This window comes from Euwallacea fornicatus, chromosome 39 (genome assembly GCF_040115645.1).
Source record: "Euwallacea fornicatus isolate EFF26 chromosome 39, ASM4011564v1, whole genome shotgun sequence".
Taxonomy (NCBI): Eukaryota; Metazoa; Arthropoda; class Insecta; order Coleoptera; family Curculionidae; genus Euwallacea; species Euwallacea fornicatus.
Window position 1 is genome coordinate 800,952 of NC_089579.1, and position 16,699 is coordinate 817,650.

General features: G+C 43.0%; 4 protein-coding genes across 7 annotated transcripts in view; 2 read left to right on the plus strand and 2 right to left on the minus strand.

Moving 5' to 3' along the window:
- Positions 1-3,610: 3,610 nt before the first annotated feature.
- Gclm (Glutamate-cysteine ligase modifier subunit) lies at positions 3,611-5,720 on the minus strand. The gene is made up of 5 exons (XM_066301395.1): positions 5,341-5,720; positions 4,646-4,856; positions 4,396-4,582; positions 4,206-4,342; positions 3,611-4,150 (listed from the first exon to the last, which is right to left on the minus strand). The coding sequence occupies exons 1-5, from the start codon at positions 5,446-5,448 to the stop codon at positions 4,002-4,004; spliced, it is 792 nt and encodes a 263-aa protein (XP_066157492.1). The 5' UTR covers positions 5,449-5,720; the 3' UTR covers positions 3,611-4,001.
- A 162-nt stretch (positions 5,721-5,882) lies between these two features.
- On the plus strand, positions 5,883-16,698 carry LOC136349690 (homologous-pairing protein 2 homolog). Of its 2 annotated transcripts, XM_066301397.1 has the most exons (5): positions 5,895-6,038; positions 8,486-8,558; positions 13,450-13,620; positions 16,178-16,444; positions 16,494-16,698. In XM_066301397.1, exons 3-5 carry the CDS (start codon positions 13,453-13,455, stop codon positions 16,674-16,676), a joined length of 618 nt encoding a protein of 205 aa, XP_066157494.1. In that variant the 5' UTR covers positions 5,895-6,038; positions 8,486-8,558; positions 13,450-13,452; the 3' UTR covers positions 16,677-16,698. The 2 variants fall into 2 exon arrangements, with proteins under 2 accessions (XP_066157493.1, XP_066157494.1); XM_066301396.1 differs by lacking the exon at positions 8,486-8,558 and having other exon boundaries at positions 5,883-6,038.
- Positions 6,351-8,201, plus strand: LOC136349691 (transmembrane protein 14C). Its single transcript, XM_066301398.1, has 2 exons — positions 6,351-6,659; positions 7,728-8,201. The coding sequence occupies exons 1-2, from the start codon at positions 6,584-6,586 to the stop codon at positions 7,976-7,978; spliced, it is 327 nt and encodes a 108-aa protein (XP_066157495.1). The 5' UTR covers positions 6,351-6,583; the 3' UTR covers positions 7,979-8,201.
- The window catches only part of sona (sol narae), a 34,601-nt gene continuing 26,543 nt past the window's right edge, over positions 8,642-16,699 (minus strand). Inside the window, exons 8-16 of one of the 3 annotated variants that reach the window (XM_066301376.1) lie at positions 13,259-13,401; positions 12,832-12,887; positions 11,571-11,697; positions 11,344-11,508; positions 11,132-11,258; positions 10,513-10,617; positions 10,356-10,462; positions 9,917-10,192; positions 8,642-9,696 (exon numbers count right to left, since the gene is read on the minus strand). In XM_066301376.1, coding sequence (XP_066157473.1) covers positions 9,919-10,192; positions 10,356-10,462; positions 10,513-10,617; positions 11,132-11,258; positions 11,344-11,508; positions 11,571-11,697; positions 12,832-12,887; positions 13,259-13,401 — 1,104 coding nt within the window. In that variant the 3' untranslated portion in view covers positions 8,642-9,696; positions 9,917-9,918. Of the gene's footprint in view, positions 9,697-9,916; positions 10,193-10,355; positions 10,463-10,512; positions 10,618-11,131; positions 11,259-11,343; positions 11,509-11,570; positions 11,698-12,831; positions 12,888-13,094; positions 13,148-13,258; positions 13,402-16,699 lie in introns of all 3 variants that reach the window. The other 2 variants (XM_066301377.1, XM_066301378.1) reach the window with 2 other exon arrangements.

A 16,699-nucleotide genomic window follows, 5' to 3' on the forward strand; every position in this document is an offset into this window, starting at 1 on the left:
TCCTGAGGCTGCACCGTTGCTGTGGCCCTTTTTGACAGGCTCCTTCCTTGCTGTGCCCACCTTTCTAAAATCGACAACTAGTGCCCTCCTGGCCTGACCGTGGAACTGAGGACTGTGTCCACGGACCCACTAGCGCTTACTAATTCCTTCGGTCGTACCCCAAAGTACCTTCACGACTTACCTTCTCGCTCTTTTCTCTCCGGGAATGCGCAGCGTCAATCATAAGAGTAGTCCGGCGGAGTCCAAAGCGTGGAGGAACCGCCTGTCGTTTTGACCAGATGACCATTGCGACGAGACAGCTTTTGACCGTCGTATTTTTTTGACTACAAATCAGAGACTTCCCATTGAGTGGGTGTTCCGTTCGATAGATTTTCCGTTTTTGGGGTACCTACATAGTTCCTTTTCTAACCGGAAACGCTACAATTTCCTACAGAAAAATGAACAATCAAAAGTACCGCCTTACGGGGCAACATCGGTGTTTCCTATTTATGCCATGAACGTCTTGTAATGAATTATTAAAATTTCGGTAAAAGTATTATCCAGGAGACCACACGCGCTAATCGGTCTTTTGTTTTATTCACGCAGGTGGCAGGTGCCACGACGCGGCGGTACCACTTTAAATTTAAAGTCGTACATGCCTTATTGACGGGCCCGCTTAGATGTGTTTACGTATCCGTATTATCATTATTTTTATGCTGGAAAGTACGGACAGGAAGCGCTCGATCGGACCTTTGACCGTGAAGAACCGAGCGGTGGTATCACTGATTCGATTAATTAGTCGTCGGGACGAAGGTCGCGCTGTTGCTCATTTGCCATGCAGTGACCTTTCCAATTCTGAGGTCGTTTCTTTGCATATGCATCGGACTCACAAACAAACAAAAGGTACCAATGTTGTGGGTACCCGCTCGGTGGTTCCAAAAGAAAGTGTCTTGAGCAAACAAGGCGCAAAGCATGAGAAAAGCCCCCTTTGTCTGCGCCCGATAACGTTATTTAAACTTCGACTTTTGGTTACGTACTTCCTCCGCGTTTTCTTTTTAATTGCTTTAGGAAATGGGGAAGCCCTACCGGATTTGATATATTGTCTGGGAAAGTCGGGCAGACCGGGGAAACGCCACAGAGGTATGTGGGAAATTTTCAGGTCGCGGGAGTGATGATTGAAAATCACAACGAAACCGTCAAACACCTCGACGGGGGGACAAAGCTCGGAGCGATGCAGTGCATGGGGCGGAGCCCTGGGGGTGCATGGCCCTTGGAGCAGCCAAGAACCTGTCACTGCGGCGCGGAGGCGGGTGTAGGAACTCTCAAATTTGTTTTTTTTTCAAGTATCGCGGTTTCACAATTGTTGATGAAACGGGTTTCCAGCTTTAGAAAAGCGCGGCAACGTCGCATGTTTTTCGTGGGCGGCGCGCCATCTACCAATCGATTGGAAAAACGCGACAACGGCGCCCTCTTTCTTCTTTTAATAGCAATAATGCACGCACTGACGTGATGACGCGAAAACAGTGGGGGAGGTCTCCTTTTTCCAACAATTTTTAATGCGATTTGCCGAGCTCGATTTTTTCCAGCGCCGAACATACCGATCCAGCCGGCGCAAAATACAAAAACTATCGGCGATCGTTATTTAATTAGTGTTGATAGGCCGATCACTATCAACGTCAGAAACAATGCAGATATTTCACCGTCGCTTGGGTATGCTAATGGATACATCATATTTCTGCTTAGTCCGCGGGCTTTCGGCCTCTCGCCCGTCGCTTTTCCGGCGGCGTACACCAACGCCCGGACTACGAGTGGTATGAACGAGCGCGAGACACCTCCTTTGTGTTATGGAGAAATATCGCACAGTTTAGTGGTTGTTAGGTGCAAATGGCGGAAAATGATGTGCGTTCCTATGACTTTGTTTCTCTTTTCTCCTTTATGCTCCTATTGGCCGATGGCGGTTTAGACAATTAATTGCGAACCGACGATATGGCCCTTAATTGTTCCCATTCGAGACGATATCATCTCTGGTCGTGATCGGGCAGATTTAACTCGGGCCGATGCGACTGTGGACGTCTCATTAAATAATCGGGCGTTCTGACGGCCGTACCGCACGGTACCGGCTACCAATCTCCCGCAGTTGGAGAGGGTATTTAATAAACCGAAATCGATTTTTTTTTCAATGGCAACTGCATGTCGCATAATATTCGTTCCCGGGGCGAAAAGGGAGCAAAAAGAGCGGCTTGGAGAGGTTATATGGTGACAGTCGCGGTCGGGCGGCGATCCGGGGTGCCCTAAATCACTCGCGTCCAATAACTCAGTAGCTGGTACCAGGAAAGTGCCCCAGTGGCGTGCCCGACAAGCTGCCGAAACACCGCAAGCTTCGCGAACAGTAAAACCTGCCGCGGTGGGTAGTTCTGGGGGTCGCGAAGGGACTCGGCGAATGGGAACCTTTCGATTGCCGACGGTGCGACTCGCGAGCACATAGAGCCGATCCCTGCACCTGTTGGAGTGGAAAATGGGCGTCAAGTGCAAAACGGCGGGTTCCGCCTCTGTTCCGTTGCCCGGTGGAGTTTTTCAGGTGGACAAAAAAGGCCTCCCAAAGGCCATTCGATGTCGCGGTGCCGCAACAAACGAGCGAATAAACAAAGCGACCGACCGACTTTGATTTCCGCGCGCCCGCATTTGCATGCGGTCGGGATGGCATATTAAATTGCAACCCGGTAACTTTTCTACAGAAATTGTCAAATAAAAATAATCAAAAATTTCCCCGTTCCCTTCCGCGCCGCATCAGAAAGAGGTAGATGCAAAAGGAGATCATCGATCGGCCCCGTTATGGCCCAATTAGAATTGCAAAAGAGCTTCCGGAGAATCTTCACTCTTGCGTCCACTAAAAAACGAACTCTCGAATCGGTTTCATGGTTAATTAAGAATCTTTCCATAGAATCGACTTTCTTTTGTTGAAGAAGAGGAAAGAGGCGCATCGGCCCCAAGACGTCACAGTCACCGACGACGCCCCTAGAGGGGGCGCGCGCGCGCGTGGGCGTCCTGGCCGCAAATTGATTACATATTTGCCCACGTGATTATAGTTATTAGAGCGAACATTATCCGATAGGGGGAGTGCCGGGCACTTTCGAGCGTACTCGCGGACGATGGGTAATTATTTGGCGTTTTCGATCAGATAAGCGCGGCAACGTCGGATGTTTTTATTATTGGTGGGTGGCGTGCCCTCTGCCGGCCGATTGGAAAAACGCGATACGGGCGACCTTTTTTTTCTTAATAATAATGCGCATGTTCCGAAACAAAAATAAATGATACCAAACTAATTAAATTCGCAGAGAAGTAAATGGCAATAAAAATTAAATTACAAGTTGTTGTGTAACATTGGCGTACATATTCCACTTAACGTAGATAAAGGATCGGAGGAATTCGTTAAATATTAATGAGGTCTCGGACCGTGTAAAATTGTACAAAATATTAAATCATTCGTTATATCTGCTTCGCTACCGCTGACTGCACCGCTTCATTTCTGTTACGTGCCAAAAGTGTCATTTTATACGTCAAAAGTCTCGACTGCAGCTGTCTAAAACAACGGTTTTTGCTAATTCCGTCCAATAATAACAATTTAGACACGTTCTCATAAGACTTCATATATTTACCAGCTAATAATGCAACAATAACAAAGTACAAGTAATAACGGTGCAATAATTTGTTTTAAAATTTAATTTTTTGCTCATTTCTTCAATTATTCGCTTTATTCTTTATATCTATTTAAAATTTCAATAGTTATTTACATTCGTCGTGTCTACCTCTGCATAAACGTTAACAATTCCAAATTAAAATTATTTCTTACAAAAAATAAATCTACTTAAATCCCGTAATTATTTCCGAATTTTTGTGACACCCTGTATACTTCGCAAGTACCTTAAAGTATGTTAAAAAGTAAAGAGCAATTTAACGGTGTAAAACTAAGTATATATAGGTGTAAATTTAAACATTCTCATATAACTAAGATAAGACCGTTTTTATTTTTTTAATCTCGGATTTAGACAGAGACAGTAGCCCTTAGTGGTGAGAACTCCGCGGCACTTAATGTGAACAGTGAAGCGCACGGCCCACGCCAAATCCAGAGCCGCGCTGAAGATTTCTTCGATGGATTGGTCGGGCAAAATATCTAATTTTTCGAAAATTAAAAGTAACAGCGGCGAACAAAAAAATTAAAAACATACCACTGGAATCGCTATGAGTGAACAGCTTGATGTTCTTTTCTTTACAAAACGTCTGCAATGTGGGTGGCACCACACAGCACGTTGCCAAGTTTATCTGGATGATGACGGGCTTGACTTTGGCCCACTCATACAGTTCCCTTTAAAAAAAGAAAACAAATTATTTCTTATCAGTAAAGCGTGTAAAACAAACCTAAAGGTGCCCTCTTCGATGTCCGCAACACCTAACTCGCCAACACTGCCATCGTCAACGTAACTCTCTAGTATCTTCCAAATGTTTTTTATCACGCTCAGATCGTCCCTACACTCAACAGATTGCGATTTTTTGCAGCAAACTATGACATCGGCAACGCTGCTTACTTTTAGTTGATGGTGCAGAGCTGCATGCAAAATGCATTTAAAAAAAATGCTTTCTTCCGCCAAAAGTAATAATTAAGCATTACCAATTTCCAATGATTCTCTCAGGGAGAATTCATTATCATCGGTCAAAAACACCTTCAGGCCAATTTTCAGCTCTTCAAGACGATTTTCCTGGATTTTTGCTTGAACGTCGTCTTCCGGCCTGGATATGATCTTGAAGTGGTCAGCTTGTTCGGTGGAATTTAAGTTTTTAGTTGTGTATTCTTTTAGGGTGTATTTAATGGCATCAATCAACTAAAATTAATTCCCTTAATTTGCAACATTATCCACTGAAGTTTTAAAGACATTGATATAATCATTTAAGGATCTCCCTTAGTGGAATAATTTTTTCTCCACTCTCCTGCAACATATAACTTGGCAGCCTGTGTCATCTGAGTTAGAAAACTCATAAGTTAGGACCGTTAATGTTGTAAAGTGAAATGTAAATTAAATAAAAGCCGTTAAAAGTAATTGGAACTCCTCTGCGAGCAGTTCCATTGTTTTAGGCACTAATTGAACTCCCATGAAAATAATCCAACAACTTTTTAGAAGTAGTTTATTACTGTCAAGCAATTGAATGACGTACTTCAATGAAAGAATTTCAATCGTAACCAGTTCCAGTATTCAAAATATTAAAAACTTATTCAGAACTTTTGGAAATGGCCCATGCAGTCGGCACCTATGACTTAGCGACCCTTAATGTCGCTTTCACTGCTAACTAACAAATTAAAGGACCTACCTCTTGAGTCGAACTCTGACTGGGTTTTTTGGTGATATCATTAATTGACATGATGTTTCCTGTACTCAAGATGGTTTTGCTCGTAATGTCCAATCCATTTGAACCCATTTTGCTGCGTTAATTTCACTGGTAAAAGGTTATTCGAGACAACAAACAGATATTCCCTTGATGACACTGGCAATATTACACTTTTAACCTCTCGGACGTAGCCGCTTTTATCGTGTTATAAGATCCTTGAAATGCGAATTCTGCTCTATCATGCAGATTCTGCTAATTTGGTTTAAGCAGTTAATTTGTAATATTTTAATTAGGTACTTTCAATTTTTCCGGTATTGTTTAATTTACTATATATATATATATATATTTTAAATTAAAAGGTTGACTGACGTTTGTCAAGTCATTCGTGCAGCAGATCAGCGAATCAGTTGTTCAAGAGACACGGAGCGCCATCTACCGTCAATTTTTTATTTAAACTTTGTAATTGCATAGTTGCATCATAGATGGCTTTGAAACTAGAAAGAATTTTCTTTCTCCGTTAATCTGGTCTCCAACAGAGGGCGACACAGTGTTACTCGTTTAATTCATTGTTTTCAAATTTTAAGTGTTGGTGGTTTTTGTAGAGATACCTGAACGGACGTTTGTAGAAAAATTGTGGCCGCATAACTACTCGCAATTTGTACAACAGGTCTTTGAGATTGGTGAGTGATTAATTTCATTATTGTGCCTCGCATGCCTCATGATTTTTCGGGTGTTTGACCAGAGGCTCATCTTTTTTTTAATTAACGATCAAGACATTTTTTTCCCATCTTTTTAACGGAAGAAAGAGGGAATGGTTATAAAAATGTAGTTTAGTTTTATTACTTCTTCCCGCCGACGTATTTCACTAAAAATTGGGCGTCGTTATTGCACCGTGTTCCGTGCACCGGCCAATACGAGCCAAAAACGAATTTTGTTGGTCTTCGGTGTTTTTTCCTCGCGCAAAACCGATTATAATTAAGAATATTAAGACATAGAGCTTTGTCCAGAAGCGGAGATCGTCACTGTGGTGTGATTAGTGTGTGAGAGGAATTTCAGAAAATTCTTCTTTGATTCGTTAAAGACCCGCCGCAAGCGAACCGTCATCGTCGGAGCGACATTCCAACCTCACTTTTTAATCTATTAAGATTTTAATTTCATTCCCATTTTCCTTGTCGTCATTGTGGAAGCAGAGTTATTGAAATTTCCAGTAGTTTTTTGATTAAAGATGCCCATAGACACTGTTGGGTATTGCTATGCAGGGGCCGTGGTCGCCGGCGGCGTTTTAGGATATGTAAGAGCAGGTAAGAAAGTGATTTTTTTTAGTAAATAAAAATGAAATAGTTAAATGATTTTAAAAAATGTAAAGTGTTTTGGCATGTCATGAGTAAAATGTAATTGAAGACTGAACGATGAAGTAGATAAAAGGAGTAATCGTAGGCTTGGAATGTATGTCGAGGAGTTTCAGTTCTAACTAAAAAAGGCTTTTTAAAGTTTCCTCGGAGTAGGTCAAAGCATAAGTAGTATGACTGGTAAATTTTCTTATCAGTTGACTTGGTGCTCACACGTTATCTTGTAAGTTATTATAATAATTGATAAAATTTCTTTCGCCATATATGACAGGGTGTTTCATAAACTTATGACAGTAGATCGGTCCTGTACAGGGTGTTTCATAAACTTAGGACAGTAGATCGGTCCTGTACAGGGTGTTTTAGAATAAGTCTTCCAACTGTTTATTGTTGGTTCCTCTAATTGAAGTAAAAAATAAAGTTCACATGAATGTGGCCAGTTTTCACTTTCTGTTTGAAACATGGAGTAATAAAAAATGATTGTTTTTTCAGTTTTCCTTTAGTAAATCCTTTCCGGTTTTAAATATTCTTAAGAAAATTGTAATTGAGTTTAAAATGTGTATAGCAACACATCTTTTAAGGGGAATAAAATGTCAATTTTATCAGAGACTACCCCATTAATACAACCTTAAACATTTTAAATGAAAAGTGTGATAAGCCACTGGTTAAAAAGAAGTAAAAATTATTTCGTACATGCATTTTACTTCTGTGAAAAAAAGGTCTTTTTCAAATTTTTCTTAATATCTTGGAAAATAAGAAAAAGTTGGCAGCACTGTTTTTGAATATTAACAGTCCCAAGTTTGATGCATTTTCTCTAATTTAACTGACCTCATAGCTCTCACCGTTTAGGAGATAACAATGGTACCCTATGGCAATTGGGACACCCTGTATAGCACAGGGGTAAGATATAGAATTTCCAAGGATACATGCATAGACACATTATAAATTTGTTTGAAATGTATTTTTTCCCCAATTGAAATAGATCAAAAATACACTTTTTATGTACAAATTTAAATTTTCTAGGTTCCGTGCCTTCGTTGGCAGCAGGCTTAGTTTTCGGTACAGCATTAGCAATCGGGGCTTACCAGACGAGCGTAAACCCTTCGCAATATGGGATCCAGCTAGGTGCCAGTTCAATTTTAGCAGGAGTGATGGGCTACCGATTTTATCGGTCAAGGAGCATTATGCCTGCGGGAGTAGTTTGCCTGTCATCATTGGCAATTATTGCTCGGATTGGTTTAAGGGCTTTGGGTAGTGGGGCCACTAAAACTTAAAAATTGAAACTTTAAATAGCAGATTACATCTGTAGGTTAAGGTTTACTTGAGGGGTTTTATGCATCACAGGTACGTGTATTTTTATGATTGTTACAAATGCGTTGTATGCCAATAACGTGCTATTTTCTTGTTAATGGTCTCCTGTAAGTTAATACTATTTCTTTGAAACCATTGATATGTTCGTTTGATTTCAAATACAAAATCGTTATTGTTTTCTATTGACTTGGCCGAATCTCGGTCGCGTTCCGTTTCTCCCGAGTACCTTAGTACCTAATCTCTCAGTTCATGGGCGTACCAGTGGTTTTTTTTGAGAATTACTATTTTTTCAATCGCAGAAAAAAGAGTGATTTATGACACCATGCGCCCGAAACTGCTGGCGTTTTCCAGCAACGCGGATTAGCCTTGGGTGTCCCACATCTTTCTTAAGTATCTAAGTACTAAATACATCAGTATATGGGCCCAGGGGTGGCTCCCTCGAGAAAATTATTTTCCTTTTTTTTTTTTAGATTTCCTCACGAAACCGGTGAGTAGAAACTTGTATGCGCAACAAAAAATCAACGGCCTTCCCAGTTAGTTCAGGTTAGTTCAAGTTAGGTAGGTAGGTTAGGTGGTATTTCTGTAATTTTTGGCTTTTTCTTCAATTTTTCAGGAACCGAACGTGGAGAAAAACACTTTATTTTTAATTCATTACTCTCCATTTATTTGCAGCGATAACTCACAACTTTGTAAGTAATTTTACTCTCGTTGAAAATGCAAAAACGTGCCACGTTGCGGAATTATCATCGTACGTCCTCTTATTTACCATATTTAAGATTCTAACATAAATAATAACGCTTAATGTTTAGCTTAAGGATAATAATTATTGTAATTATTGCATACGGCGCCGTCTGACTCTTTGCGTTTCCTTAACTTGAACAAAAAGCGGCGGGAGAATCCGTGTTTTAGTGCTAGAAATTCGGTCTAAAAAAATAAATAGCTATTTTCATGCAACCAGCCAAGAAATGCTTCGTTTTGGGTCTCCCACGGAACGTGAGAATAGTTTGACTTTCAATGTTTCCCGATTTTGAAGCTACACGGAAAGAAACGAAAACAGGTCAGTTTGGGTCGCTCGGCGCATTTCGTAACTGGTAGCATATGTGAAATCATTGTGTAACTGTTACAAAAAGAAGTTTGATTTTTCTCAATCTGAAAAGAAGAGTTATTTGAAAATTGTTCCATTTCCCGACGTTACTTCCAGAAAAGCCCCGCGTTTCCAGGCCAACGTTATACGAAAATGAGGCGGTTTACGGCATGATCATTGGGAAGTGTTATTTTTGTTTGTTTTGTTCGCCCCCTGGGGCGCTCCAGTCCATCACGCATTGGCGCTGAAACGATTCGCCTTGCATGTCTTTGCAATTTTGATTTGTGATTATGTCGGTACTTCGAGTACTACTACTGTCCCGAACAAAATCCGTCGTCGGATCAACAAACTCAATTTGGTTTTTTTTATAACAATTACATTTACTTCACACTCGTCAATTATGGGCAGTTGTTCCTTTCTAAACAAGAAAAGTCTTTAAAGTCTTAAGTACTAAGAAAAATCACAATCACTCAACGTCCATCGATGGGGACGCCGCTGGTCGAGGTACGGTCTTCTTTCGGCTTAAAGTCTTCGTTTGAAATATTTTCAGTGGGGTTAACTGTTATTATTATTTTTTTTTTGTTCATTTGGCTTCAGCTAGAAAGGGACAAGAAACGGGTATTAGATCAAAGCAATTCAGGTGAGAGTGCGGGAAAGAAACGTGAACGAGAAAATGAGAAGGAGGGTAAATCTGCAATCTTGCAATGAGAGTTGCAAAGGGCGAATACACCACAACCAGCAAGAATAGGGGGCAGGGTCATTGATGGAGAAGAGAACTGGCGACGATGAACTGATGTTTTCCCTCTGCCGCGCTTACCATCAGTACGACCGCTTCAAGTAATTGTTATTCAAATTGTTATCGCCTGATCCAAAACTGTCGTAGGGACTCTCCGTCGACTTCCTAACACCGAAATCCCGAAAGTCGTACGGGCTCCTGGTGGTTTTGCTTAAAAAGGCGTAATAATTGGCCAGATTGAAGCTGGGGATGGAGGAGGTGTAGGGGGATGGAGTAGAGGTTGAAAGGGACCACAGGAAGTTTAACGTTTTTTTAGTCGTGCTCGTGGTGGGAGTGAGGGTTTTATCGCCTTCAGCCCTATGGACGCACAAATGTAAACAAGACACAATGTAAGGACGTGCACTCGAGCAGTTCAAGTTTATAGATTTTTAGCATTTACGAAAACTTTTGCGTAAACGCTAACAATTCCAAATTCGAAAGTGCTCCTCCCGAAAAACAAATCTCCTCAATTAATACTTACAAAGGACCCGCGGGCTGACCGTTGGGCCTCACGTACGAGGGCGCGTTCTGCGAGTAATCTGGGATGATGTTCTCGTGCTCCGTTACGCAACGCCCATTCAAACAGTACTGAAACATTTCGGATGAAACCGCTGAAGAGACATTTGGGAAAATATTACTTGTCCGTCCCCGCATGTGCTACCCTCCGCAGCAGGCCTGTAAGCGACGCAGTACCCGCTCCCCGAGTCGAAACAGAACAGCTGGGCGCAGACTCTCTCGTCTTTCTGTCGTGACGTCAGATTCGTGATTGTCAAGTGCGCATGTCCGAACAGAGTTAGGTAAGTCAATTAGCGGGTTCGGGACAAGCAGTTAAGCTGTTTGTTAATTCGAAAAGACGCCGTTTCGACTGATACACTTGGTCTTGCTTGTGCTGAAACACATTTAAGGAAGCGATTGACGGCCCTAAAAGATGACCATGACGTGTACGGTACGACTTAAAACATTTCTCAGCAAATTAAAAAAATATGTTTTTTAATGGGGCAGGTGAGGAATTTCGGGTTACTGGACGTTCTACGAATTACTGTTCACTGATGACAATCTTGTTGGTTTTGGTTTTATCTCAAGTTCTCCAGTTTCTTAGACAAAACATTCGAAAACTGTTCAGCCATCAACTGCCCCGTTTGTGGGTTTAGCCCTGAGGACGACCGAACACATGGTCGAAACGTCGGTTTTCTGAAGCGCCCGCTTGCCTCGGATTCGCTTGCTGAATTACTCTTAACTCTGTTTTGGTCCACTTACAAAGCAAGCGCTGGTGCCCCTATCCCTCCGACACTGTGCGTCTAACGTCAAAAGTTTCCCGGGCAGTACCCGGGGCAGACTGTCGTCCTCGTGGGGAGCGTTGTAGAGACATGTGGCAGTGTCTCCACTGAAACACAACATTGTCACATGGCGGATAGAAGATTCGCTTCCTGTGAAAGAGTTCAAGTCAGATGACCGCTTAGATTACTCACTTTAAGAAATGATGGAAACTGGCCACGCTGCACGATGACCATCTGAATCCTCGTTCCGTGTGCCTTAAATCTGACATAATAAATCCGTCCGTCCATTGACATTTCTCGGCGCCCGGTCCTCCCAGGTAGGAAGGAGGCGGACTGCCGTCGTGCACCGCGCCTAACCTAAATTCCTCCCCCGGTTAACTACTCACTCCTTTTGTTCCCCGTAAAAGTTAACAACTCACAGATGGCCCACCTCGTGAGCAGCCACAATAATACCGCTGAAACCGCCAGTGTCCTCGATTATGGCGACTGAGTTGACCTTTTCGAGCCGCTTGTTGACTACGCAAGCGCCGCCGACGTAAGCGAATCCTAAAAGTGGGCAAGGAGGCTAAAGCCGCGAGTCGTTTTAGGTAAAAATATTGCCCCCTTCACCGATTGGCCGAAAGCCGCCCTACACCGCCACCTGGTGGAGAGTGGAAGAAGCGTATATGGTGTTAGTGAGCTCTATTAGAACTGTGTCCGAGTGTGAGTTATTATTAGGCCTTTATTTGCTTTTTTTGGGTTAGACGTGTGTGTGTGTGGAGTGGGGGAGTTGTTCAATGGAGCGATAATAAGGTAAATGAAAGATATTACCAAGAAGTGAATCGGTACCTAAACCTGAGATGAGTTAATTTGAAGTTGAATCAAGCCAGCTGCAACGCAACTGTGGGGAAGAGACCTTCCAATAGGGGCGAAATTTTTTATATATGCGAAGAACTCGCCTCGAAATGAACCGTCTACCGTCGCGGTTCGTTCCCGATCGTTGACGTATACAAACGAAGTAACAAATAAGCACGTGACTAATGCACAGGCGCAATCGGAGATTTTCCAAGGTCATTTTCTCTTCCCACGTTTTCGTCTTCGTTAGTGAGCCCTAAAGCAACAATTCATTTTTGTCGCATTAATTTAGCTTAATCGAATTGAACAAAAATGCCAAAGACGAGAATCGACAACTGCTCTGGCTAATTCACTGAAAGCAATAGATGTGACGATCACTCTCACGTGATCATTTCGAAAGAATGAAGCGCCCGATTCTACTTGCAGGTCTCAGAGCTGCGTCCAGGTGCTTAAATCGAGAAAATTCGCTCTGGAAACCGAAGTCGCAACGTAACGGGTCCTTGCACAGGACATTCGACATGGATCTCTCCCAGATTCAAACCGAGCAAGTTTTCTTATTTAACAATTATTTCACTAAATCTGTTAGAGTTTTATAGAGGGGGAAGAGGGAATCCCATCCGGGAACCCATGTAAGTGATGACGTCGTGCCGGTGGTCGTGAATGGAGAGTAGGAATGTAATTTATACACAGAGATTCTACGAGGTGATGCTACTAGGTGAGTGCCTAACACGATCTATAGAAGTCAGGCTGATGCGAAGGAAACAGTAAATACAGAGATCATAGAGGTACAGCGTGCGATAAATAGAACATTATTTGAGGGCTTGGATCCGCCTGAAAATGTTGTACCTGCAGTACCGCGATTGCATTGGTCGTTAGCGTATGCCCTTCTACACATGTCTAGTCTGCAAAATAAGGGAAAAGGTTTGTTTATTTCGTCGCTTTGGCGGGGACAACAAAAAAAAAATAATGTTGCAAGTTAGTAAAGGTTATGTCTCCGTAACAGTCCCACCCTTCAGCGGATATATTTACACCCCGCGCCTTTGCCATCGCAAACAAATCCACAAAATAAATAAATAATGAAAAAACGGAATCTTTGAGACGACTATTACCGGCTGTTCCTTTGGTGCAGCGGCCCCCTTTGCGTCTTCTGCACATGTCGTACCTAAATTTGCAACAATAAGCCGATTAATACCGAGACTGTGACGGGCCCTTTATGAATCTCTCTTCGGGACCTGTTGAACAGACGAAATAAACACGACAGCGGGTAACTTACTTGGTAATGGCCACCGCAATGTCGTAGACTGGAAGTCTTCGTTCTCTGAAGAGATATTTGCCCATGTCTGTCAAAGCTGCGGCCGAATCGATGGCGTCGCGACCCACGCGGTTCCTTTCCAAGTAGGGCGTCGCATCTCTGCCCTAAAATACCACATACATGTTACTGAAACGGGTAAAATCCTGTTTTAGGTGATGGCGGCGGAAACGATCCGGATGCTGCTAGAGGAGAACCAGAGGCCCTACACGGTAGGCGCAATCCGGGACGGGGTCAAGGGCTTGGAGAAGGGGGCAGTGGAAAGGGGGCTGAAAGAGTTGATGGACAAGGGGTTGATTGGGGAGAAAGTTTACGGCAAACTGAAGGTGAGCGGTGCGGTGTTATTGGGCTGATGAAAGATTTTTTCAACAAATTCTATTCATTGACGAAATGCAACAAAAACATGTTTAAATAATTGTTCTTGAGCATGTTCACCATCGCCTTCAATGACGGCTCGCTATTTGCTCGATATACGGGCGATTCCAGGGGAAAAGAAGTCACAGTTCCAGGAGGCAGTGCGTGCTTTGACATCGGCCATCCAACTCATTCAAATCGTCGTACGTTCTGTTTGATTGACAGTTTTCCAGCAATCGATTGACAGTTTTCCAGCAATCGATTGACAGTTTTCCAGCAATCGATTGACAGTTTTCCAGCAATCGATTGACAGGTTTTCAGCAATCGATTGACGTGGTAGTCGCTAGAGGTGTCGATGGGTAAAGAGAGCACATGGGAGAACAGGTCCCATTCCTTATTGGGGATGGATTTGACAACACGATGTTCGCCACAGGATCGTCCGTTATCCTAGTAGAACACGATACGGTTTTTTTTTGGGCGGTCATCTCCTCTCCATTGGAGCGTAAAGGCGGTGAAGTCGAGCTACGCAGACGTCGGCGTCGACGTTGAATTACCGCTTGTCGTTATTGTTCGCCCCTATTGTTGCTCAACCTCGACAATAACAAGTTTCATTCGAAATGATCTCCCAGAGGGGGATCCCGCTTCTTTCCTGCCGGATACGCCACACGACCTTCGCGCAGTGGATGTCCTTCGGTATTTCCCTTGCGTAAAAGGCCCGACGATGCGCGAACCTTCTTTCTTTTAACGTTTTTCAGCAACAACCACGATCCATCACCCGTGACGAGGTTCTTCAGAAGTGGAATTTGCTCATTTCGTTGCAAAAAATCGGTCGAAGTACTGGGCACGTTCGGCTTTGTTGCCGTTGAAGAGTTCGTGCGGAACCCATCCAGCCAGTTTCCACACTTTTGCGAGCTTCTCGACGCGGCGTAGAAATGTGGATTGGTCGACACCACAGCCTTCCGTCGGTAGTCTGCTGGTCAGGATTTCGTCCTCTTCTACCTTCATTTGCGAGGTCCACATCGCGCGGTTTGAACCTATTGAACCGCCTTTCCACTTGCTTCTGGCTTCGCCAAACAGTTCGCTGAAATCGCGGAATGACCGAACAGCCCTCATTCCTCTCGCGAAGTGATGCAACGTAGTACGTAGACTATGTAGATAACTTTTTATAGACGTGTTTATTACCGAAATGGGGGAAGATTATTTTTCTAAACAAAACGCCAGTTTTTTCGAGAAGCAAAGCGCGAAAAAACCTCAATTTTGCATCAGTCCATCAGATTTAATTTTGAATTGTTGTGAGTAAAAAACACCATGCAGAATGGATCTGTTAAAAAAAACTCACCCATCTGTGGACAGCGTGATGGCAAAAAAATCTACAGAGTCTCCGTGTCTGGAACGCCGCCGTGAGGGTGTTGGTAACCGTGAAAGGTTCGAGGCCGGTAAAAGTGAGGCAGACTTGCGCAATGCGGAGGTGCCCCCCCATGGTCGAGCTCCAGAATTGGATTGTTTACGGGGTATGGATTGAGTACATTCAAGACATAAATCTTTAACCGATTTCATCGACGGCCCTATGCATATAGATGCGCAACGTCTTCGTTTAATAGCTAGAGGATAATTATATTGTTAATTCGTTTTTTTTTATAGTTTTGGACAAAGATGCAATAAAAATCTGTATGGAAGTCGGAGATGGCCATTTTGAACAACTATTATAACATTAAATTAATGTTGATAATTTCAATAATTGTTATTAAATCGATTTCATCCCAGTCATGTTAACTGCAAATCCGTTTATCTTCAAGAACGGTTACTCCAATAAACATTTTGCAAGAGTACCTTTTTTCAATAGAAGTAAATGGCACAATGAGCCGATTAATGCCAAAGTGGCACATTGAGCCCATTAATGCCAAAGTGGCACAATGAGCCCATTAATGTCAAAGTGGCACAATGAGCCCATTAATGCCAAAGTGGCACAATGAGCCCATTAATGTCAAAGTGACACAATGAGCCCATTAATGTCAAAGTGGCACATTGAGCCCATCAATGTCAAAGTGGCACAATGAGCCCATCAATGTCAAAGTGGCACACGGTGGCGCGAAAAAGTTTTGGCCAATTAAAATGTAATGGAATCTTGCACGTGGCGCCCTCTGTCGGCAATCAAAATATTAAGACAATATTTGGAATTTTGTGGTATCAAAAAATCCGTATACCAAACGTGCTCCGATTATTACATTTCCGTGTTACAATATACAAAAAAAAACAAATAAAAAATGAAATTTCAGCACCCTCCAGTCCTCAAACGAAGATGTCACGGGCCTACATTCATGGGAACTTTTTGTGATGAGATCAGTTGAAGATTCACCCCCTGAAGTAGGTACACGTACTCGATTAACGCCCTGTATAATAAACATTTAATTCAACCCAAGAGCTGGTTCGCTTATTGATGCGTCGGCGCAGAATTCCGATGAATTTGTTGCCACGCACCATTGTCTTCCGGTATGCATTAACCAACTTGAGGATTGCCAACTCTTTCAGGTCTATTTCCTGAGAAAAGATGATAAAAAATCCGCAAAACAACTTGGCGAGGATTTGCTGGGTACTCAGCGGCACATAAACGACCTCACGTCCAAGATTCAAGAAAATCAGGGCAAAATCAAAGCCACGGAGGAGCAATTCGCCAAAGCCCGAGAAAAACTGACCATGGCAGAGGCATGCGCAAAGAAAATGGAGCTCCAGGAAGAGGTGACGAACATCAAAGACGCTTTGAAGGAGTTCGATGGGGTCGATCTCGTTAGACCCGATGTGAGCTGGTCCCGACCTTACCGTGCTGGAATTATTAAAGGTGTTTCAGGTGAAGTTCGAGGTGCAGCAGGATTACGAGAAATACTTGGCGTTGTACAGGAAGCGCAAACGCCTTTGTCAGGACATGTTGGACGCAATCCGCGAAAACTATCCGAAATCGAAAGATCACCTCTACGGCGCCATCGGAATCGAGACTGATGAGAGTGCCGGTTTTCGTATTGAGACTCTTTGAATCGAATAAACGTTCGTACTCAC

Coding starts and splice junctions, on each gene's coding strand:
- Gclm (XM_066301395.1), bottom strand. CDS start 5,448: ATGGGTTCAAATGGATTGGACATTACGAGCAAAACCATCTTGAGTACA. Junction 4,583..4,645: donor GAGAGAATCATTGGAAATTG/GTAATGCTTAAT, acceptor TTTTGCATGCAG/CTCTGCACCATCAACTAAAA. Junction 4,343..4,395: donor ATCGAAGAGGGCACCTTTAG/GTTTGTTTTACA, acceptor CTTTTTTTAAAG/GGAACTGTATGAGTGGGCCA.
- LOC136349691 (XM_066301398.1), top strand. CDS start 6,584: ATGCCCATAGACACTGTTGGGTATTGCTATGCAGGGGCCGTGGTCGCC. Junction 6,660..7,727: donor TTTAGGATATGTAAGAGCAG/GTAAGAAAGTGA, acceptor TAAATTTTCTAG/GTTCCGTGCCTTCGTTGGCA.
- LOC136349690 (XM_066301396.1), top strand. CDS start 13,453: ATGGCGGCGGAAACGATCCGGATGCTGCTAGAGGAGAACCAGAGGCCC. Junction 13,621..16,177: donor AAGTTTACGGCAAACTGAAG/GTGAGCGGTGCG, acceptor CAACTCTTTCAG/GTCTATTTCCTGAGAAAAGA. Junction 16,445..16,493: donor TCGATCTCGTTAGACCCGAT/GTGAGCTGGTCC, acceptor AAGGTGTTTCAG/GTGAAGTTCGAGGTGCAGCA.